This window comes from Cuculus canorus, chromosome 1, assembly GCF_017976375.1.
Source record: "Cuculus canorus isolate bCucCan1 chromosome 1, bCucCan1.pri, whole genome shotgun sequence".
NCBI classification, from domain to species: Eukaryota; Metazoa; Chordata; class Aves; order Cuculiformes; family Cuculidae; genus Cuculus; species Cuculus canorus.
The window spans coordinates 30,365,759-30,389,717 of NC_071401.1; the positions used below are offsets into that span (position 1 = coordinate 30,365,759).

Here is a 23,959-nt window from a genome sequence, read left to right on the forward strand (position 1 = left end):
ATGGTGAAAACAATGTCACATACTCAAGTAGCATTGATTTTCTCCTGCTTTAAAACACAACAGTGAAATCCAGCTCACGCATCTGGCTTATAGGAAACAGTCCTGTACTACTGAAGAGTCAACGTCACCTTTTTTTAGTAAAATTAATCACTTCAAAGTGAACGGGTAACAGAAGTTCACAAAATCAAAGTCTCTTCACACTAATTTCCCATGTCAGGACATTTATCTATTCCTGAACTTTTATATTACAAGTGTGTTTGGTGTCTATGCAAGACACTGTTTTCACTCAACAACTCCTGCAGAAGACTTGCTTAAGTAAACACTAACATAGAAAAGGATCCATCAAATACTTGGTATCTGCAATAACCAATATTCTCCAATTTTTGTATTAAGATACCTTTAAAAGCATCAATATTGAGACATCAAAACCAGGATACCATAAAGAAAAGATACTAGGGGAAAGTATCAGGTCAGATTGGACAACCTGACAGAACAAAAGCTACTGCAGCTCCAAGCCTTCAGGTCCAATCAGTAGCCCAGTGGAAAATGTACTCCCAGTAGGCAAACACACACAAAGCACATAAATGCATCACATATGCATATATACAGAACTGGTCACACAGATAACCACAACATATACACACAGGATTCACACAAAGCACAGGCAGCACCGACATGTACAACAAGGAGAGAAACCCACCCTAAACTTTACTAGTTATTGAAACAAAATGTGGACAATGGCCAAATATAAGCCACTTAAGCGCAGCTCTAAAAGCATGAGGTCCAGTCATCTTCCATAGTGGAATATATGATCAGAATTACCCTAGGCATTCTGCCAATCAAATCAGCAGCGGAGATACTAATTTCTTCTTTCAGCAGAATGGGGGGGGGGCGCGCACCGGTATGCCTGACACGATACTTTAAATGTAGCACCTTTTATAGTCCTCCTCCTGCGATTCTAGAGCACAAAACCAAATCAGATTGTTGAAAATACAGAGCGTGTATAAAGCAGCATTTTAGTTCAGATCGGGAATCTAAAAGATTAAATCTCCTTACCATTGCCACTTATCATGCTATAAAGCATGGCAGAGAGCACATCAACTTTTAGAGGCAATTAAACTTGCAAATACACCCCTAAAATGGCAGTCAGTCTATGAGATCATAAGGAGTCAAAAATAAAATCCCTTTAAATTTGTAACAACTAGCACACTTTCAAGATCCACTCCTACAAATTGTGCTAATTGCTAATGAGTACATACAACAAATCTCTTTAACTGATACAGTTCTAGCCAAATGAAGTCAATAACTGCATAATGAACTCAACTTTCACTGGTAATTTCATCCACTACACCACCTGCCTCAGGGTTTAATGCTTAAATGAAACAAAACAAACAAACAAAAAAAACAGTACAAAACACCTCTGTTAGACCTGAAATTTAACAGATGACAAAACAGTTTCTAAGCTTTTCAGCTTCTAAAACTAAACAGTTTTTCTATACGATTCACGGACTTAAACCTTGAATAATGGATTAACACATCTTATTTCAAGTAACTGAGTGACACTAATCCACTGACATCCAAGAGGAAGAGTCAGAAGCTGGAGACTAATTTTTAAGGAATGCAATTATGATGTAAAGAAAGCCCAGAGAAGCCACGGGTTTTCATATGCATTAAAAGCACTGAACTGTATTAAATCCACTTAAAATACTGTCTTTTAATATTCCTCATCACACAGAGGAACAGAATGCAATCAAGTATCTGAAATACAAAGATATTTCCTTTACCTAGGAAAGGAAAAACATTATGATAATATCAAAAAGGAACCAGAAAACAGATAATAAGGAAGTCAAATATTTTGGCACATATGATTATGCCTAGTAACTTCTCTCAGACTGTAAGCAATCTTAGAAATAATGATACACACAACATTAGAACTTGCATGGAAATATCTATAGCAATCATAAAATCATAAGTTAAGAGAAAAACAAAATATATTTTTCTTTCTAAACTGTAGCCAGACATACTCAGAAAAACATCTGCACAAGGATGCAAAAAAAATAAGAAAGGTTACGTTAGAATTTTGAGGTGCTTATACTTTGCTGGTATTTACTACTTCTGTAAAAACAGAGAATAGGAATTTTAAATCAGTGCCCGGCTGCTTCACATAAGATTACTACATAACATGCATAAGTATATAACAAAATAGCTAATGCTATGTTATTACCTAAACATGTAAAAGTGTGACCAGGCATAAATTACTGTAAAAATAATATACTTCCATAAATATGTACTCTGAGTAGCAACCAAGTTCAGAATAAAATGCGTACACCACTCCTTTGAATAAATTCTGCGTACATCATAAAGATCATTCTTAAAACTCAGCCTGAGAAAATCCCATGACTATACTAGAAAGACTTCCAATTTTCAAATTCTGGACATAAAACCATGCCTTTTTTTTCCTCCCAGATACAAGAAAATTAAAACTCAAATTTTAAGTTTATATGCCTGAAGTGCATGTATGTGTGTACATAATTCACACGTGTATGGACACATGCTTTCACACACCTGCAGGTGAGAACACAATGCACAATGACCAAGGCAGTTCTTCATTCAGGTACCTCCTTGTTTGAGAAACTGCTTCATACAAAACACTGATAACCAGTAATTTCAATAGCAAGTACTTGAAATGTTTTTGTCTACATATACTAAAATCAAATGAACTTTTATGTAAATTGTTACCCCAGGGAATAATCTGTTAAGAAAATACATTCTTACAGCTAAACTGTGGTTTTCTCTGGTAAATAAACGCCTTACCTCCCCTACAAAGGCTTACAGATGCCTGTAATTGACTAAGTCACATATGCACACAAATAAAACAAGGATAAAAGTAAAAGCGATAAATTAAATTTTCCTCAAATTCATATACGCAAACATGAAGCACACACATTGGTTCAACAGTGTCAGCAAAACATCTGGTAACCTTCAGAAATTCTGACTTAACCAGCCCTCACAGAGGCCAATTAATTTATTCTGAAATTAAAATGAGCATTCTGGAAATATGATTCCACAATGGCCCTTGCCATTTGCTTAAATACATGATATTGTAAATAAATGGTCAGCAAGTTATTTGGGTTATGGTAAGCCTATTTCTATTTATTTTGTTACCTCAAATTAGTTCATCTTTGATATTCGTATTTATCTCATTCACTTCAAGCAAGATACTAGGTATGCAATTACACATCATTTACCTCTTTCCATACAAAAAAGGCACATAAAAGTAGCACAAGATTTTTCTATACAGTCATAAATTAATAGATTCAGTTACACATAAGATATCCAAGTAAACAATGCAATGTCCTTCTGTTACAGGCCAAAAGTTACTGTTTGGCATTAAAAACTGTTTTTTCAAGTTTCACTTCCAAGTACCATAGGCCTTTTAAAACAAAATTGCTGAAACAAGTTAATCATACATTCACTTTAATAAACTTTCCTTTACTAAACAAACATTCTGAATCACAGATCCACTTTTCTTGCACAAATAAAAAAAAAGAAAGCTAAGTTTTTAGAGAAATCCCTTTTCAAGGGATTACACCTCAGAATTAATTTTTCTGCTAAGAGAAAGTGGGCTCAATCTTCTGTTCCCTTCACCTTTCCTCAGTGCCAGAGGGAGGCCAGTAGGTATTTCCACTAAGACTTGACTCTTCAGTGAATTAACTGGTTTCATTACTGTAAAAGACAGATTAAAGCAAAAGAGAAGAGAAAATCTCCAACAGGTATTCTAAAATTTAGCCTTGTCATCTTACTCTCCTTACACATACAGTACAGCCATATTCATTGTACCATTTCAAGTTAACTATGAAAACACTACACAAAATAGATTCATGCTACACGACTTAAAAAATTTTGCTCCAAATTAGTAAACTGCAGTAAAAATGGCTAAACCCTGTTCAGGGTTTACAGAGTTTTGTTCAGAGTTTTCTGAGATGTAAAAGCCAAAGCTGTCTAAAAAAACTACCTATTATCACAGTGGAAATCCATTGGAAATTCCCTAAAAACATTTCAGATCATGCAGACAAATGATATTATTTAAACACTGACTTCCTCCAGTTAATTTACTGCTAGGTACACTCACTGAGTGATGTTTTAAATGAAAATCAAGGAACGTAGCGCAATCTCCCAAAGAAAATACTTACATGGCTACCAAACTATACAAATGCAGTATAGTAGGATATAAACTAAATTACTGTCCTCACTGTACTTTCTTTTTCTTTAAAACTTACAGCTTACTATATTTATGAGGACAATACAAGAGACAGTTAAATAAGATTTAATCATACTCATGTTCAAACCCATTCAATGCAGCTAATACAGTGAATCCATAATTCTAATTTGCTACTGTGTTGCCAGTGGCCCAATACATCAGTTATTCCTTGTTTCTAATCCTTTAGCCATAAAGGCTAACAGAAAGCACAAAAAATTTTGCACGTGGAAGATGAATATTATTTAACCATTATTTAGATATCTGTGATCTCCCAACACACACCCCGGCCTGTTCTGTTCCTCATCAGCTTCCCCACTTAAGACATGAAAGCTCCTGCTGGTTGAAATCTACCATTCAGAAAGTTTAGAGCCTTTGACAGGTATGGATTACAGGAATAAATTTAAAAAAAAAAAAAAAATTAAAGTACTGTTAACTGTTGCATTAATATTTTATGAGGTAGAAAACATTGGTAACCACATTTCAGAATGGAAAAGAATCAATCAATGGAAGGAAGTTTTGTGAGAATTACATTCTCAGAAATCACCTGATTAAATGTCATTGCTCTTCAAGCTGTTAATATTGTACAAAAGGAATCCCACATAACACTGATGCTGAATAGAACAGCCCTCAGTGTATTTCATTACCTAAACCATTTTACACTAACATATGGCTGAATCATAAAAGTAATCTGGTATCATCTTGCCACAGATGTGGTCTCCCACAGATTTTAATCCGATTAAATTCAGAAAACAGGTTTTAACTGTCTTGCTTTTAGCAGCTACAGTTCCTGGCGATTCGCTAAAGAAACTAAAGAGAAGAAACCTATGGAAAACAAGTGTTTGTCCTCTATCATATAATCTGTTCCTCTATCATATAATCTGTTCCTCTATCATATAATCTGTTCCTCTATCATATAATCTGTTCCTCTGACTGGGGGGAAGAACTTCCACACACTAAAACCATATCTAAGAAGTTACATAGCAGTGACACTGCATACAAGGAAAATATATTTCAGTTAATACAAATATCAGAAGATGGTTTTCTAACATTCAGATACTGGAATACAAGAATAGATTTTCCTAGTATTTTATTATTTACATTACTGCTTATACAGCAGTAGAGTTTCCACAAGACAGTCTAAAAGTAGGAATTAAAACCAAGGCATAACATGCAAGACCACACATACAAACGAGTTGCAACAGCTATAGCTGCAAAGTCCCATTGTACAAAGACATCTGTACCAACACAGTCACAGTGACACAGTCACACTGAAACTCATTTTCAGCTAACTGAACTCCGATGCTGACAGAAGAAATGAAAGAAGATTGCTATAACCTAGTCCTATAAAGTATTATCTGTTTTAGAAATTCAAACCAGGGAAAATCTCACATGTATTGATCAGAAGGGATTTTGACAATAACTTCAGTTATCACCCTACCTGCATTTGTGCACCAAACTGTCAAAAAGAAGCCCTTCCACAACTTAGTTTTGTTTACGCGCACAGCTTTTTCTTTACTTATTAGGTTGTCTTTATCTCAAGCCATGTGTTTTAACACTTTTACCCTTCCCATTCTTTTCTCAGCCTCACTGAGGAGGAGTAAGCGAGCAGCTGTATGGGGCTTAGCTGTCTACTGCAGATAGTCTAGAACAAGTAATTCAAGTTTACTACCATAACTACTTAAACGCTTCAGTAACTTTAAACACAGGCATTCCACAGTTGCCATCAAAACTTAAAGGAAAAAAAAACACTATCTCAACCTAAACAAATTTGTCTCCTAATAGTCTTACTAAGCATTCCAGTCTTGAGTGCTACAAATACTTCATGAATGTCTTTCAAATAAAGAAACTCCATTTACCCAGAGTAAGGTCAAAACAATAACCAAGACTACAAAAATCTCTTAAAAGTATTCCCAAAATGCTTTAACCCAAGCCCTTTCCCTAAACAAACTAAAAATGAGAGCCTGTATTTGGTAACAGATGCAAAGTATACCCGAATTTATGTCAATACAGAGATGGAGCAAAACTCTACAAGTAGTTTATAGGCAAATACATGAGCAGACAAAAGATGTCCAAGTAGTAAATTTTGCAAAGATGCAAAGCAAGATGGTAAACAAAACTTAATTGCCTTGGATATTCTTTCACCACAAAAATGTTGGTAATTCACAACAGGAGGAATACATGGGAGTTGAAGATACCTGGCAATGCCTCAGCTAAATGAAATATGCTTCAGCCAGCAATAACAATCTGAACAGGTTCATACTTGACCCTGCTTCATACAAATGATTGGACTAGATGACCTCTGAGGCTCCCTTCCATCCTAAGTTAGTCTATGATCCCTAAAATTTAGATACAAAGTTAGAATAAGGCATTTATTAAAATCATTACATATTTTAACTGATACTTACATTTTAATTACAAACAAATACTCTGTATAAAGTAGTTGCTTTTGTGAAGTTGTAATTAGATCTTAACCAAGTTACCAAAGGGAAAAGTTACCACTAAAACCAAATGCCAGTTGAACCAAAACTATCTCAAGTGAGAAAAAAATACAGATAAGAGATGCAAAAGAAGCGAACAACATAGCTTTGCCATCTGAAAAAGGAAACTAAAGGAGTATGTTTTAGAAAGATCAAAAAATGATTTAAAGCGAAACCCACAATTAAATATTTCAGAATATTTAAAATGTTCTAGGTAAAAATCCAAGCCTACTACTACTACTACTTACTACTCTATTTTTATTGCCTTAGATACAATCACCTGGTCATCTATGTCACCAATTTCACCTTAAACAGTACGACTGCTCAGCGTGCAATTCCTTTGATGTCACCGACACTTCTAAAGCTGGTCTTTATGTACTAGCTGTAGCACCAGAACATAAAAAAAAACGTGATGTCATCTGCATTCCACCAAGGGCGGAGGCAGACAAACACTTTCTCAAAATGAGTTCCCAAGAAATCCACATTTCATAAAACCAAAACATCCTGTTTCTATAAACAGAATTGTCAAGCAATCCATTCTTGAACAGATACTCAAGGAGTAACTCTCAATTAAAAAGCAACTTTTCCTTTATTTGATATAAAACTTCGTTCAACATTAGAAATAACATTCATTTTTATCTACCTAATTCATATACCCAAATACCAAAGGAGATACAAGTGTAAAATTATTGCAAGTGAAAAACACTTCGATATCTTTAACAAACACTATCAGAAGCTACAGCTCATACATTACTGAAACATACCACATACTGTAACCTCATGGGAATATACTATCTACTAGAAGAGCCTTTTTCATTTGTTCACACCAGAATACCAGTCATTTTGACAGTAATCTTCCATCTACTCAGAGAAACTAAAGGACATCCTCCAGAAAATCATTAAGGAAATTTTTAGAAGCATTTCTTCACAGTCAAGATGTGCTAGACTTTCCCTCCTAGAATACAAAGCCATTACTGATGAAATATGCAAGTGATTGATGTAATGGTGCTAAAAGTAACAGCAAGTCCAAGTTATCAATACATGAGGGCCTGGAGCACATGAGAGGTTAGACATGATCAAGTTCATATTTAACTCCGTCATACTAAAACTTAAAAATACAACTTGGAAGAACGCAATCATAGTCTTGGGAAATGTTAACATAATCTTGGAGGAATGACAATCTGACTCTATGGTGCAAATAACCATGATGAAAATTGGGTGCACTGACAGCAATTATTCTTAAATAAATTGAAGACACATTACCCAATTGACAGTATTTGCAAAGCAACTCACAAATTGCTGTGTCCAGTTGAGTTAACAACTAAGAGAAAGACAATAACAGGGTTAAAGCACCCAAAAACCTATGAGGTTTCATGAAATTACAAGATCTGGGATCTGAAGCCGTATTTCACAGGCCAACATCAAAGATTTGTCTGTTCAGGACTGACTCACAAGCCCCTGCAACATTCACTACAGCAACAAAAGGTATCAGCAGTCTCAACTCTGCCCCCCACTCCTCTGCTGGCAGTTCCCTTCCCTAGAACAGAGGCAACAAGTGGAATCGTGCCAGCTTCTCAACAACACAGTTCAGAGCCTGTCCTGTTAAATACACCTTCGTCATCATTTAGTCTTGTTCCCCTAGTTACATGGGCAGTGGCTTTCAGTAGGAAGGTAAATGGACAACATTAGATCAATAAGAATTATCCCTCATTAACCAAGGCTCTTGGTTTGTTAAAAAGAAATGTAAAAATTAACTTACAAACAACTGCTAAAGAATAAATGTCTGATATAGCGGATTAGTTGATCCATTAGTTAAAGAAAAAAGAACAAGTGATGAGGAGTTGAAGCTAAAATAAAGAAATAATTATTTATTTCCAAATAAAATATATAATTAATCATACTACTATTACTGGCATACTTTAAAATCAAGACAGTATATATGAGCCATAAATTTCAGGTCTAGATACAACAACCCAGTCAGGGAAATTTATGGCCAGTGTTAGGCAGAGAGTCAAACTGTATCGACGTAAAAGCCTCTTTTAGTATTGAGACGTTATCAGTTACTCCATGCCTCAACAAGTACAGCCCACTAGCCCCCAAAATGAAAACAGCAGCAAGAAATAAGGCAAAAGATACATGCTAAAGAATGGCAGAAGTGACTTAATATTCTTTAATAACTGACCAATTACAAGCAGAATACCTTCTAATTGCAAATTTTTATTTTCCCGTAAAAACATTGGAAAACAAAATGGTTTTGTTAGAGACAAAGGTAAAAATTCAGAGACAGTAAAAATTCTTCAAATACTACCAACTGAGAAGGTGACTTATCTTCAATAAGTACCATATCAATAATATTATCCAAAAATAGCAAACATTCTATAAAACTATATGGCCAGAGTATGTAAGCAAGAAATGTCAACAACTTAGACTACTCAGCCAACAAAACATGAAACAAAAGATTCTGGTTTACAGGACAGCTGTATGCAGGACAGCTGGCAAGGTTTCTGTTTAAGCCAGGCAAGCAAAATTCAACCTTTCTGCAGATTGAGTGCAAGTATCCTAAGAAGCTGATCTGGAATGATCCTTACACATACATAGTTTAGAACAAGAACATTTTGTAATTTAGAAACAGTACTTTTTGAGGTAGATAGCTCTCAAACATTAGTACAGATACAGAATTAAGGGGGTTTACAGAGTCCTTCACTAGTCTGACCACACCAAATTTGTGTGATCACAAAGTTGATCAGAACTTATTTAATTTTAGCTGTATTTCCAGACTACTGTGTTAAAGCCTCACACTGCCAAGTTAGAGAACAAACAAAAAAAAAAATACCCAATATTGATTTCTTTGGAGATTTTACAAAGAGTGTTTTAAGGATGTTTATGAGCTATGTCTAAAGCAACACTGATTCTCATGCAGAATATGTCCATGCTGATTTCACTCACAAAAAAAAAAATGGAAATAACTGTATTTTTATACAAATCCTCATGAGAAAAGCTTTACTTTCATGCAGCATCATGCATTAATCCCACTTGTACCAATAAAAATATTTGGAAAAAAGTAACAGATTTGGAAGGGATGCTGAAGGAAGCAATAACCAGCCTTCTCATAAATCTTCTCCTTTTCAGACCATTTACTCATGTAAGATTTTTCAGATTTAAATCATTAGCCCCCCCATTACTCTCCTGACTATTCCAAACTCCAGTTTATGTAATCATCCAAACGATTCAGAAATCATTAGGACCCTACATTAATTAAAAGCACACATTCAGACAGTAACTGGTGCACTTGTTCCTTGGTCAGGGTTCAGTTTTAAAGGTAATTCCTACTACATTGGATAAAAGCAGAAGAAAGTTCACAAACTCATTCTATTCTCCGCATGTAAAGTCTCAACTGCAACACTCGTGTTTCACTATTCCTATAGCAATATCATGATTTATTTCTTCATTTCAGAGCCTTTCCTTGTAAAGGCTGAACATTACACTCATTCTTATCCCCCTTGAACGAGTACTTGTAGAAAAGCCTCTTTTATTTCAGGCTACCATTGCTTCATAGATAAACATGGCTTAAATTTTCCTGATAAATGAGACGTTGGAAGGATCACATGGTCACATCTCCCACAGCTTAACATTTAAGTACATAACTAAAATGCTTCAGTGAGACTAGCAATTACTGCAGTTATGTTACTACCACACAGAGCTGTTCAACACCAAACTGAGCCATAAGATTCTAGAAGCCATTTTTACCCTTGGGCACTAGGCCAGAAATAACTTTTTTAGTCCTCTAAGAAGCCCAATGTACCAAGATTTGAAAACTGACAGAGGGAGTAAGGCACTTCTTGCCAAAATACTGATTTTTTTTTTGTAAAGTTAATGCTCTTTCATATTACCCAATTCTTAGTGAACTGCAAATCTACAGTGGCATTCTTTTAAAGGCTGAGTATTTCTGAATCTATCATGCTTCTGTGCCAGATGCTACTATAAAGCAAGCTCTTCGTTTCTGCATTATACTAATACATTAAAAATCACTCCCAGGGCTTAAGACTATAATGAAAGCTTTGAGGTTTACATTTTTACTACTACACAAACATCTTCCAGAACAAAGCTTCAATTCAAATGCCTCAACCTCCATTCTTCCAGATATCTTACACTGTTTTGATTTATATGTAGAACTAAAAGCCAGAGAACCAAAGCTGGATTCCTTACAGTTTTGCCCTTGATCTGTTCCGAGATCTAGATGAAGCCATTCAAAAGTTTTTCCAATCTATAAAATCAGAGATAGCCTTCATCCTTAAGGAACAATAAAAAAAAACTCACCAAGAAGTGCGCAAAGTTTGCAAGGTAATTTTTAACAGAAACACAGAACAAGGTTTATGCTATAATCAACTAAAACCAGAAATCATTTCAAAGTCGTTACAGTAACACTCAACATAATCACATAAAAGCCTTTTAAATTAATCGAAAGACAAGTAATTCAAAAGACTACTCCACCCTTAGAAGTTCCTGATTGGTTGGCTAAACATCAAACTTACACACAGCACACTTCAACACAGCAGTAATAGCTGCAATAGCACAATACAAAAGAACATCCCAAGGGTGGTTGTCTTGTCTTTAAATTATATTACAAAAATACTAGCAAATTGAATTATTTAATATATTAGCTCATCTTCTCATTAAAAGCATAAGAATCATGCCACTTGCATCAAATATTTCCTTTTAAAAATATATCATATATCACCTTAACTATTCATGTTGAATTTGAATAAGCACATGGGAAACAGAGAGGGCAGTTCCAAAGATGAGAAATAAAAATACAGTTTTTTAAAGAAAATCAACTTCAGCTGCCTCTTTCACTCCTCTAAAATATGGATAAAAAATAATGGATGAAACTACACACCATCAAACTAACATGACAGTTTTCCATCAAATCTGAAAGTTCAGATGTTGAACAGAAACATCCTTTAAAATACAGCTATAATTCAGGAAAGCACTGTATTAGATTCTGCACATTTTGACTAAGAAGCTACATCACCCGCTCATGAATTATTTAAAAAAAAAAAAATCAAGAACTACACGCAGTGACAAAGAATGTTGTACACAAACTAGACTGCTAAGTCTTAAAATAAGACAAAGTATGGAATCATAAAACACTTTAGATGGACCCCACAAACAAAATCTTGGTCGTACATCCTTCTTCAAAAACACTACCAAGCACGGGTAAACACTGCCTCTGATAAAACTTGTGAGTGACAGGACATATGAGTGAGAAAAAAAACCAAGTCACTAACACAAAACAATCTGAACTGGCTGGTAAACGAAACACAGGCAAAGAGTAGGCATTCAGCCAGACCGAAATTCAAATCTTGGAACAGGGATTGCAGTCAAAGCTTACTGAGTAGGGAAACAACACTGAACATAGTGGAAGGCAAAAAGACAGTTTTCTTGAACTGGGATGAACTCCAAAAAAAAATTAAAAATAAATCCTAGCAACACAACATACAACAAGCATGGGAAACCTGGGTTTAAGTTTCTCCCCTTAACCAGTCACAGCTGCTTTGATATTCAGGGCATCTTCCCTCCAGGCCCTGACTGCTGAGAAGGCTCCTTTCATCTTTGACCAGAAATCCCATCCCAGAGATCTTCATCACTGCCTGTATTCTTTGATTGTATAACATACGAATGACTATGTTCTTATCCACCAAATAAAGAGACACAGCTCTGTTGCTACTACACTTGCCGTGCCTTAAAAAGACTGAATTTAATAAATTCAGCTAGGCCTCACTATTCTCAAAATACAGTAATATAACAATGGCAATGGAACAACCTGTCAAGTATTCAATAGTTTTACTTCCTATTTCCCCATCACTAAATTTATAAACAGCTAAAATTTTGAACAGTTTGAAAAAAAAAGTAATTTTAATAATAATTTCACTTACCAAGACAACAGTTTCACTATCTTTACATTATGACACAAGGTCCTTGTTATACACCAACTGTCCTATTTGGATTTTGGGTATCTTGCCTTACTTCCTGTAAGCCTCATTGAAAGTTATTTTCTTCTCCACTTCTTTCCTTGGATTAATCTCCAACTCAATTTTCTTTCCATATCCCATTTCTTGACCATTTTCCAAAACCTCTCCATCTATTTCAGCGACCATCAAGTTATTTAATAAACTTGTTTCTTTCTGTTCACCAAACAACAGATCCAACTTATTATTCATGCTTTTCATATTTAAATGTGTAGGAGTTTTTTATTTCTCATCTGATTTTTTTTCCATTTTTACTTTTTGCCTGTCTAATGTAGTGCTACAAAGGAGTGATGCCACTGCAAATAATGCAACCAAAGTTGTGACTTCAGATGCTAAAAAAAATCTGACATGTCTGTATACGCAGGATAAATTAAAGTGAAACTGTCATTTGTAGTTACTTTGCTACTTTTGAAACATACTACTTTATTTTACAGCCTACAGTATAAAGTAATCAAGGCACGTGCCATTTTGAAATATACTGACAAGATTTATTTTGTCGAATTTAGTTTCTTTAATTCAAAAAATCATGTATCTTAAATCCTCCGCCCACTTACTAAAGCCAGCTATCCCAGCAGCAACTCTTTCTACCAGAAAAAAAAATTTATAGGACACCGGCAAAAAGAAAACCACCTGTACAAGTTTTCATCCTCCAGAGTCAATAGTACAATTATTGCAACTCACATCAAAGAATAAAACCAACATAAAAACCTTATCCATTCAGCAGCACAGGTCAATTAACATGGTGCTCACCTCTTTTGATCTTTTCTGTTTCACATAAAGATCAATTCAAGAATTTTATGCTGATATTCAAAACCTCTAGGTACTTCCATTAACTTCTCTAACCATATCTAGATGAGCTGTCTCACACGGGCATCATGAAATTATCAGCCAGCTTTTAACCAAAGGTGTCAGAATTCCCACAAGCTCAACTGAACATGAAATATTTCACACAGCTTCAAAAGTGAGTACAAACCTCAAGCTGCAAATTACACGTAAAACTAACCTTCATTTGGCTCTGCTAAAACCATCATCCCACAAGTTCTAACTTTTTCTTTAAAAATATTTCTCCTACGGACTGGGATAGAAGGACGAAAGACTGTTATTGTTATTTCTATTTTTAAATAGTTAGGAGGTTTACAGATATTATGGAGATCTGCACCATACAAGGCAAGAAAGGGATAGAAAGGCAAGCTGGCCAGCAAGACACCCTTAGGGGAAAGAGCCAGGGGAGAAGCAGTAAAATTTTAGAACTGAACTCTTCCCACAAGGAAGCACCTACCCACAAATTTAGTGGAAAGTAATTATTCCTCCAGAAGCTTAACTCCTCAATACCTTTCCAAATAACTATTCTGATGTGTGTATTGTGCCTTGCAAAATACAGTCAGAAGAGAAAATGGGTAGACTATTTTCATAATTCTGGCATCAGCAGAACACGTTAAGGGTACTTCTCTGGTTTCAGAAGTGCCATTTAAAATCATATTAATTTTTTTTGTGAATTAGGGATCTAACCAGCTTTGGAACATTCACAAATACAGTAGAGGCTTACTAACAGAGCCAGCAAGAACGAGGCAGGCAGAATGAACAATCTGTGGCCAGGGGAAGTTGCTCATCCTCCTTAGAATGGTCATTCTAATATGCAAAACATCAGTCCCTCCATCTTAGTTACTCTTGTAACTCTGTAAGCAGCAAAACTGTCAGTGGCTTTCTTTTCCTTTTGCAGCAAAATGGATGTTAAGCTTCACAAGCTTAAAATTCAACAGTTAATGTTTTAAAGTATTAACTATTATTTACAAAACCTGTAAATGTCATATATATTAAAAGTCAAATAATTATCTGTTTATCTAATTCTCCGTTCACAAAATTCTGATCATCGTTATTTATGTAGTTGCTCAAGAAATTAATTTTCCCCCGGTTTTAGAGAAAAGTATCCCAAGCGAATGGATCTTCAAAACCAAAGTTGTCCACCTAGAAGCATTTGAAGAGGAACCTGTAGCACTTTTACCGCCATATCAGCACTTTTGGAGCTCTGAGTCAGTCTTTTCCAAGGTAGTTCGGCCAAAGGAACACAAAGTGACATCATTTCTACAAAAGCAATCAGTTTTCATCCATTTAGATGCACAGCATGGCCAAACATGGCTTTGGCAATTCTAGGTAGCACTGTTTAAAAAACAGCCATCATAAATTGAAAGTTAACTTTAAGGGTAAAGGTTCAAAAAACAGCTGAGCTTACTCCTGTTGAAATTGAGGTCTCATCTTCCCTCCTATCACGTGATTTCTAGACTGTCATCTCTCCTACCCCTTAGCCCTTCCACTAGTTTTCAAGCTTCTTTACTAGAAAAAGCAAACTAGCCGAAGAAGAAACGAAAAAAAAAAAAAAAGATGACACAGAGTCAATGGTAGAAAGCCATTATTTGCTCAAGCCACATACTGAAACACTAACCAGGCAAGTGAGTACTCCGAATTTGTTTCATGCAACAAAAGGCACTCAGTTAATTCATTTTGTGCCAAGAAGAGCCCAACAGCACCTGCAAAGTCACTGACTGCATTTCAGCTATGGGGGCATAAATCTTCCAACAAAAGAGGTAACTTTAAAAAGTGCAATGGACTAAACTGTATATAGCAAAAGAATTAACAGGCTCTTTTCAACAGGAGTCAATAACCTGATGTTTGCGTGACCCACAAGCAAAAACATACTTAGACTTGGAGAAAAGGGCCACAGGGCTTAAAAGAGTATTTTGCAGTTACAAGTAGCTAAAATCACCCACGGTTCTGAAAAAACTGTTTACTTTGATAAAGCTCTTGCACAAGGCATTGCTTATCAGAAAAAAACCCAGAAACTAGACTATATTAATAGAGAGATGTCCAGACCGACCACATTATGAAGATACAGTCTGAAATTGCATTTAAACTGTCAGATACATAATAATAAATACAAAATGAATTTATCTTCATTTTTCAGCCTTGATATGAAAACACATTATGTAGTAATCTCAAAAAAAAAAAAAAAAAAAAAAAGAGTTACAACCCGTAGGTTTTGGCTGCAGGGTAATATACAATTCATTTGAGAGAATAAACAAACATACTCCCTCCTCTCTCCCTGTCCTAATACACTTAGGATATTATTTGTGCAAAAGAAAGGGTAAGTAAGGTTAGAAACCTTCGAGTAAATACAGGAAGGTCATAGGAAGGGACTGATTATTAAACATAAAGAAAAACTTTTTTTTTTCAGCTTTATAATTAAAGATTTTATTTTTACAGATATAAGTTTGGATAAAATGAGCCAAATGAAAGGTTCTCAAGAAGCCTCATTCAAAAAAAACTCACAATGGAATCAATATATGAATTCAAGATGATGAATTACAACCTATTCAAAGCAGTAATTATCAGAGAGAATTCTTAAAAGGAGAGAGGTATATGAAATCCCTTTTTCCCTAGTGACCAAATAATAACCAAATTCTAAAGAAGAGTTTGTTTGATGGTCACTTTTGGTTCATGAAAGCGCGCAGAAACTAATCCATATCTTTGACATCCATCCCACTACAACCTGCATTTATTATAAAGGCAACCAACTGCACACCTACTGCTGTAGTTATGAGAACTCTCAGAAGAGAAAGGAAGGAGGTGGAGAAAATTATTGAGAATAAATTATGGCAATCTAACCAACACCTTTGCTTATTTATTTTTTTTAAACAATAAAAAAGAATTCAGTAGTAGTAGTAAAAAGGACTGAAAGAAATACATTTCACCTGAACCAGTATCAATCCCCAAAACAAATTATTTTTTTAGAAGGACACGTAGAAGGAACTTCAAACTGTTGGGTACAAACAAATGCATTCCTGGACCGATCTGTGATGAAAGACGACTTGTAACTTTGTTTTTGCATTTTTTTTCCCCCCACTTTACACAATCCCACAGGAAGTACTTAGAAGTCAAAACTCAAGCTAAAGTTCAAAAAAAACTAGAATTACAACTCTACAGGTTTTCAGATACTTGGTCAGGTGATACTGTGATTTTTGGACCATTTTGAAATCAAATCCTTAGTTATAGAGTCCAAATAATAATCTCAAAGATGCTGCTGGGCTAAGGCGTCTTCAACACGGCATTGTCTGGACAGCACTGTCCATTTACAGACATTTTAAGCAACAGCAGGTAGGAGTTCTTCTGCCTAGCGGGCACTCTGAAATATAGAAAAATAAATACATATTCCTTCCAGAATTTCACACTGTCCAAACTAGCAAATACTTCAATTTGTATTTATTTTCAAACAATCCAACACCTGATTAAAAAAAATATTTGCTTCTCTCCCACATCATCACAAGCAGCAGCAAGTAACCCTTCCTCATGTGCCTAACCCACAAAATGGAAAAGGATGAAACAAGCATTCACCAGAAAAGGCTCAAAGGATCTGTCTTCAGAAATACAACCAAAGCCTACAGAAAGAGGTTGAAGTGATATAGGCATTTATTTAAGTAACAGCTTCGGGACCTTTTCTTCCTCTTTTATAGACTAACATGCTTCCAGCATTCCTAGTGGTTTTGAGGAATATAATTGCATACTATTACTTAAGAACTATGTGATTACTGTGCCACTGTGTTCTGCACAGCCCAGCCTGTAATACAAGTGATAAGAATAGCATTTATTATTTTTGAAATGTTTTCTGCAATGCATCCACACAGATGTGGTTTAAAACATCTGACTAAACTCAAGATATTTTACATAGGGGTTTTATTTTCTTCTAACAGTGCTGTACACCATGCAAACTCCCTTCTATGTGCAAAGATGCCACTGCAAGTTCATCTAACTGGGTCATCAGCTCTTGAGCAAAACTTCCAAAGACTGAGGAAGAAACGTCCAATCATGTCTCTATAAGTAAGATGTATTCAATGCAAATAAGTCATGGAAGAAAAAAAAAAATACCAAGAAGCTGCCTGAATAGAAAGCGACAAGTATAGTTAAGCCTCTACAGTCACTATGGAATGTAGCTGCACTTAAGAACTAGAAAAGTCAAGCAATTCAGTCCCAGCTATTAAAGGCAACCAAGCTACATCCCTTTTTTAGGCGTATCAATCGCTACATGAAATCCGATTTCTAACATCAGGAAAGAAATAAAATACCTAAGAATTTAAAGTTTAACATTTCTGTCTTCCTCAGACCTACCTAACGCACTTCAAGCTTTTCTAGACAACAAGCTTAGTAATATTTTATTTGGGAGTATCTGTAGAACATCATTTCCTCAATCCAAAAACACTGCCAGAATCTATTGTTTGAACACTGACAAGATGCAGACATGGTTTTGGTTTTCTGGAAACCCCCTGCTCCTCAGATCTCTAAACTCAATCCCCTAGACAGTCATCTCAAAATCAATCACTGTCCTTATTTTTCAATGAGATCGGCCCTCTTTAGCAAAAAAGGCTTTAATAGTGAAAGGCTACCCCTACGCCAAGCACCAAAGTTTCATAGACAAGCCAGCACATGAAAGCCAAAAGTAAAAGTCACTGAATGCAAGGACTTATTCTAAGTAGTTCAAGAAAGTACCGGTTTTATACCATGCACATTTATGGAGAGTAAGCTGAGAGAAAATTCCCACCAAGAGTTTGCCCTGACAGCTTTAGAAATCTGGGCTTAAGCCAAGCATCTCTTCTGTTTACATGTTATATTTACGTAATGTAACAAGTGAAATGGAACATAGATTTTTCTGAAGTATATCAACATATGACTTTACTCACAAGGCAAACAATACCCATGAAAAAGTTATAATATGCTGTTACAAACAAAAATATAAAGTACAGACTAACACATGGCTCTCCTAAAAGGGGACAACAAAAAAAGGGCTGCTCTTGTTATAAGACTGAGACATGGGTGGCTCTACACTGCTGTTTATACCAAACAAAAAGAGAATGAAAATCTCAGTCTACATTTAATTTCATATTGAATGTCTTCTATGTAAACCGCAACAAAAAAAAAAACACACTAATGCTTGAACGAAAAGACTACTTATTTCTAGAGCTCTGCTCCCAACAGAAAACTTCATAGTGTAAGTATGTAACAAGCATGTCCCACCTATACATACAACACATAGCTCGCGCTTTTACAGAACATACTTACACAATATACAAACACTAACACGCAATCAGCACAAGGCAAAGAATTTTTTACAGTACATAATTTTATTTTCCAACAGTTTGGATAAATATTAGGTCAAACCAAACAAGCTAACTTCCAGGATTTCCAATCCACTTATACCACAGCATATCTTCATTAGACTGTAACTCTAAAAAACTGAGAGAGATTAAACATATTGCTTGGGGAGACAAGATGATAGCCATTCTTCTAAACGCATACAATTCCATTACGATGCCTTATCCCTTTCACTATCACATCTGTTACTGAGTCAGTTAATGATTACCATTGCCATTCATGCTACCAATTCACAGCAGTTTCATTCATCAAGTTTCCTTCGTATTTCTCTTTTATTGATACGATGATATAGGTGTTCAATACAGACTGCTGGGAAATGCATTCAGCAACAGCAAACAAGTGACAGAGCTAAGTAACGACTACATATGAACTCCACTAGACATCTGAGAGCACTTTGTTCTCTATAGCTGGGACAGATACAAGTACGCAGTAAGCACATACATCTCCACAGACAGGAGGGCATAAATACCCTCATGTGCAGGAGAACTTGAGAATTTAGGTTAATGTTAACACGTCTGCATGCAGGTATAGCACCTGCTGTTTTGTGGGACAAGAACAAGTGACTACTTGCCTGCTTCTTTGCTGTTACAACACAACTATCTTCAGCAGGCAAATGGGGACATAAAAGGGCATGCGGAGGCAGTACACTAAAGATCTTAGAAATACATTAATACATTCTTCTAGTGTGGGTTTCTACTGTCCTACCTAGCGACAGTGTGAAGAATGGATTATTTTCCAGCCCCTGGCACAAAGAGGGGTAGGAAAACAGATATAGCCCTTTGTGGGGGTCTGCCCCCTTAGGTAAGAAAGAAGTATGCTTTTTTTCACGTTGGAAGACGGGCACGAGGGAAAGATAAACACAGACTGGATACACCTCCCTTAACCACTCCTGCCTGCAGGGCTGTCAGGCCTGTCCTCTCTGTAAATTCATGTAATGATGGTGTCCCCCGCTGCAGGGTATGCACAGTGCCTATGAAGACAGAGATTTTGCCTTGGAAGACTGCACTGCCTACAGAGCTGGAACTGTGGCTACATGACTGTAAGGATACAAGGATGAATGCCAACTTCAGTGTCAGGCAAGTGGCATTCAGGAAAGGCAGCATGCTCCCTAAGGTGGCTGCAGAGCAAAAGTGTTCCTGTGGACACATCTACACCTGTGGTGTGCAAATATGTGCAACGCTCAGAGGCACCAGTGTCCTAATGTGGCTACATAGAGAAACGCATCCCTTCCATGCCAGATGGGTCCGTCTACAAGCAGCAGGATAGAAGGCACAGATATCCGACCTGGCACATATACGCATTCCTCACATAACCAATTCACAGGTGGGCTGCCTGCCACCTCAGACCTCACCGGTCAGGGAAGGGTGGCACAGAAATGCACATTCCCCAGAGGGGGAAGAAGACAGGTGCAAGCAAGAATTCCACATACGCACTCCTCCAGTGTGCCACGGGAGAGCCAGCTCTGCCTCACCAAATGCGAGCGGAGGGGGAGTTGGAGGAGGGTGTGCAGCTACCCAGCCATATGGGAGCAAACACCTACCTCACGCATGCAGCAAGGCAGAGCGGGGACAGAAAATAAAGCAAGCGCAGAGGCCAAACAGAGCTGGGAGCCGGCTCGGTTTCCGTGTGGGGACGGGTCCAGGGGTGGGCGAACACCTCATATCACAGAGACTGAACGAAAGGGTGGGGAGTGGGGGCATGTCTGAGGGGGCGGGGGAAGGTGGGTTTCCTGGCGACTGGGGAAGACCCCAGAACTTTGGGGGGGGCTCCAGAACCTGGGGTAGAGAAGGAGGCAGGGAGAACCCAGAAACGCGGGAGAACCCCAGAACCGGGGGGGAGACCCAGGACCTTGCGGGGGAACCCCAGGACCTGAAGGGGGAGAATGGGGGAACCCCAGGAAGTGGAGATGGGGGTGAGGGAGGACCCCAGGACCTGGAGAGAAAGGGGATCCCAGGACCTAGAGGGCGGGGGGACGACACCCCAGAACCTGGAGATGGGTGGGAGGAACCCAGAACCTGGAGACGGGGGAGCAGAAGCTGGAAGAGGTGGGAAAAACCCCAAAACTCGGAGGGGGAGGCAGGAGGGGCAGAACCAAGGAGGGGAGGAGAGAACCCACCACCTGGGGGAGTGGAACCCGCCTCCCCCGCCCGCTCCCCGGTCTCACCTGCCCGCACGGTGTCGGAGAGGTCGTGGCTGAGGGCGGCGGCGCTGCGCGGGAACTCCTTCATCTTCCTGCCGCTGAGGTTGAGCCCTCCGGAGTGCGCCGCCTCCTCCAGCGCCCGCTCCAGCCCGCGGTTCAGCGGCGCGGGCAGAGCCAGGGCAGCGCCGGGGAACGGCTGCGGCTCGCCTCCCAGCGCCGCCATCTTCCCCCGAGCCCGCCCGACCTGCCGCCTCCTCTCCCTCTCTCCTCCTCCTCCTCCTCCTCCCGCTGGCTCTGGCGGTGCCGCCGCCGGGACGGGGCGGGCGGGGGCAGCGGCGCGGGCGAAGGGCCCGGGCGAGGCGCGTCCTCTGCGCGTGCGCAGCCCGCCCCCCCCCCGCCCACTGCCCTCCGGGGGCGGGGCACGTAGCGCCCCCTCGCGGCGGCGCCAGTCGGAGGCGCACAGAGACAGTCACAGAATCGCATCATCAAAGAATCAGAGAATCACAGTCACAAAATCACACAATTATAGAATCACAAAAAAACCAGAATCACAGAATCATAGAGTCATATAGTCACAGAACGACATCATTGCACAATCACATCATCATAGAACTACAGAATCACACAATCACATCATCACAGAATGATGCAATCACAGAAGTGCATCGTCACAGAATCACATAATCTCACAATCACAGAATCATAGAATCACATAATCGTATAATCACAGAACCACATCATCACACATTCACATCATCACAGAACCAGAATCACACAATCATATAATCACAGAACCACAGTCACATCATCACAAAATCACAAAATAACGGAATCACAGAATCATAGACTTACACAGTCATATCATCACAGAATCATAGAACCACATCATCACAGAATAATGCAACCACAGAATGAACTATATTGGAAAGGGACCCACAAGGATCATCGAGTCCAACTACTATCTCTGCATAGGACAACCCCAGAACTGAAGGAGGGAAGACTTAGGTTAGACTTTAGGAAGAAATTCTTCAGGGTAAGGACGGTGAAGCACTCGAAGAGGTTGCCTAGTGAAGTTGTGGCTGCCCCATCCCTGGAAGTATTCAAGGACAGGTTGAATGGGGACCTTGAGCAGCCTGGTCTGGTGGGAGGTGTCCCTGCCCATGGCAGAGGCATTGGAAAGAGGTGATATTTAAAGTTCCTTCCAACCTAAACCACTCTAGGATTGTTAGGATTGGTTCCCTGACTACTGGACTACTGCCCCAGTTTTCCACCACCCTCTGAGTGAAGCACCTTTTCTTCATATCCAGCCTAAACCTCTCCTGGTACATCTTTCTGCCGTTCCCTCAGGTCCTATCATTGATCACCAGAAAGAAGAGATCAGCTCCTTCTCCTTCCCTTGTGAGGAAGCAGTAAACTGCTATGAGGTCCCCTTCAGTCTCCTCTTCTCCAGCCTCACGCTGCTGCTGCTGGTGCAAGTGCAAAAGGAGGGATGAGCTCTCCCTTGTCTTTTGTCACAGCATACCCATTGTCTTCCCTTTTAAAGGTTATCCCGGGAGATCTGCCCACCACCTGCTTTGGCTCTTTTCCCAGCATCGACTGAGGGAGGTGATTGATTGTCCCACTCTCCTCCACACTGGTGAGGCCCCACCTTAAGTACTGTGTGCAGTTTTGGATGCCACAGTATAAGAAAGATATAAAGATGCCGGAGAGTGTCCAGAGGAGGGGCACAAAGTTGGTGAAGGGTTTAAAGGGGAAGCTGTAGGAGGAGCAACTAAAGTCACTTGGGCTGTTCAGCCTGGAGGAGAATGAAGGGAGACCTCATCGTGGTCTACAACTTCTTCACAAGGGGAGGAGAGGGAGCAGGTGCTGATCTCTTCTCTCCCGTGATCAATGGTAGGACCTAAGGGAATGGCAGGAAGATATGCTGGGGCGGTTTAGGTTGGCTATTCAGAAAAGATTCTTCACCCAGAGGGTGGTGGAACATTTAAACAGACTTCCCAGGGAAGCAGTAATAGTGCCAAGCCTGACAATATTCAATATTTGGACAACACCTTCAGAAAAATGGTGTGAGTTTTGGGGTTGTGCTATGCAGGGACAGTAGTTGGACTCAATGATCTTTGTGGGCCCCTTCTAACTCAGGACATTCGATGATTCCATGACCACTTGCTTTGGCCCTTTTTTCCGGCATCTGCCAAAGTTGTGTCAGCATACTAACTGCTCTGACAGGCTCAGGGGCTGGATGCGAAGCTGTTTGTGGTTGGATAGTGTGAAACCACCATGCATGCATGGAGGTAAGCATCCATGTGCTCAGGCAGTGGGGCTCATTTGAAAATTAAAAGCTGCAGTGGTTGTTGCCACTGAACAAGGCCCTGGGGATCATCTGCCCTGCAGAAGGCTTTTCTGTGACCTGCTTCTCCAACAGGGACTGGTTCACACATGTGCATTCCCTCCAGGGCCCCACTTGCCAAAGAGAGACCCTCGAAGGAGCGATTTGTAATGACAAAACAAGCACAGTTTTCGATGGAATAACATTTTTGAGGGGGTGAAGGTATTGGTTTGGTTTATTTCCCCATTTTTTTTTATTGCTTTGCAAAACTAAGCCTGGGAGTGGAAGAAGAGGAAGGCCTCATGTTTCCGTAGGATCTACAGAGTTCAAAGTTAAGAAAGGACTTGCATGTCATCACCCATGACCTTTATTTTACAAGCCATTACGTTTCACTCAGTTACTCTGTGCTGTCAATGACTGACATTAAACCAAAGCATTCCTGGCTCCAGGAAGCTCAACCACTGACTGCTACAGGTGTTGGAAAACATAGACAAGGAAGACAGAATCACCGTAAGGAAATAACTCTCA

At 38.7% G+C, this 23,959-nt stretch overlaps 1 protein-coding gene across 5 annotated transcripts in view; it reads right to left on the reverse strand.

The window, feature by feature from the left end:
* LRCH1 (leucine rich repeats and calponin homology domain containing 1) overlaps positions 1-21,436 on the reverse strand; it is a 127,161-nt gene extending 105,725 nt beyond the window's left edge. For 2 of the 5 annotated variants that reach the window (XR_008447255.1, XR_008447251.1), the window contains exon 1: positions 21,130-21,436. Coding sequence is in view for 2 of the 5 variants with exons in the window: in XM_054050036.1 (XP_053906011.1) it covers positions 21,130-21,328 (199 nt within the window). In the remaining 3 variants the exon portion in view is untranslated. The remainder of the gene's footprint in view (positions 1-21,129) is intronic. The other 3 variants (XR_008447264.1, XM_054050036.1, XM_054050158.1) reach the window with 3 other exon arrangements.
* Positions 21,437-23,959: the final 2,523 nt, after the last annotated feature.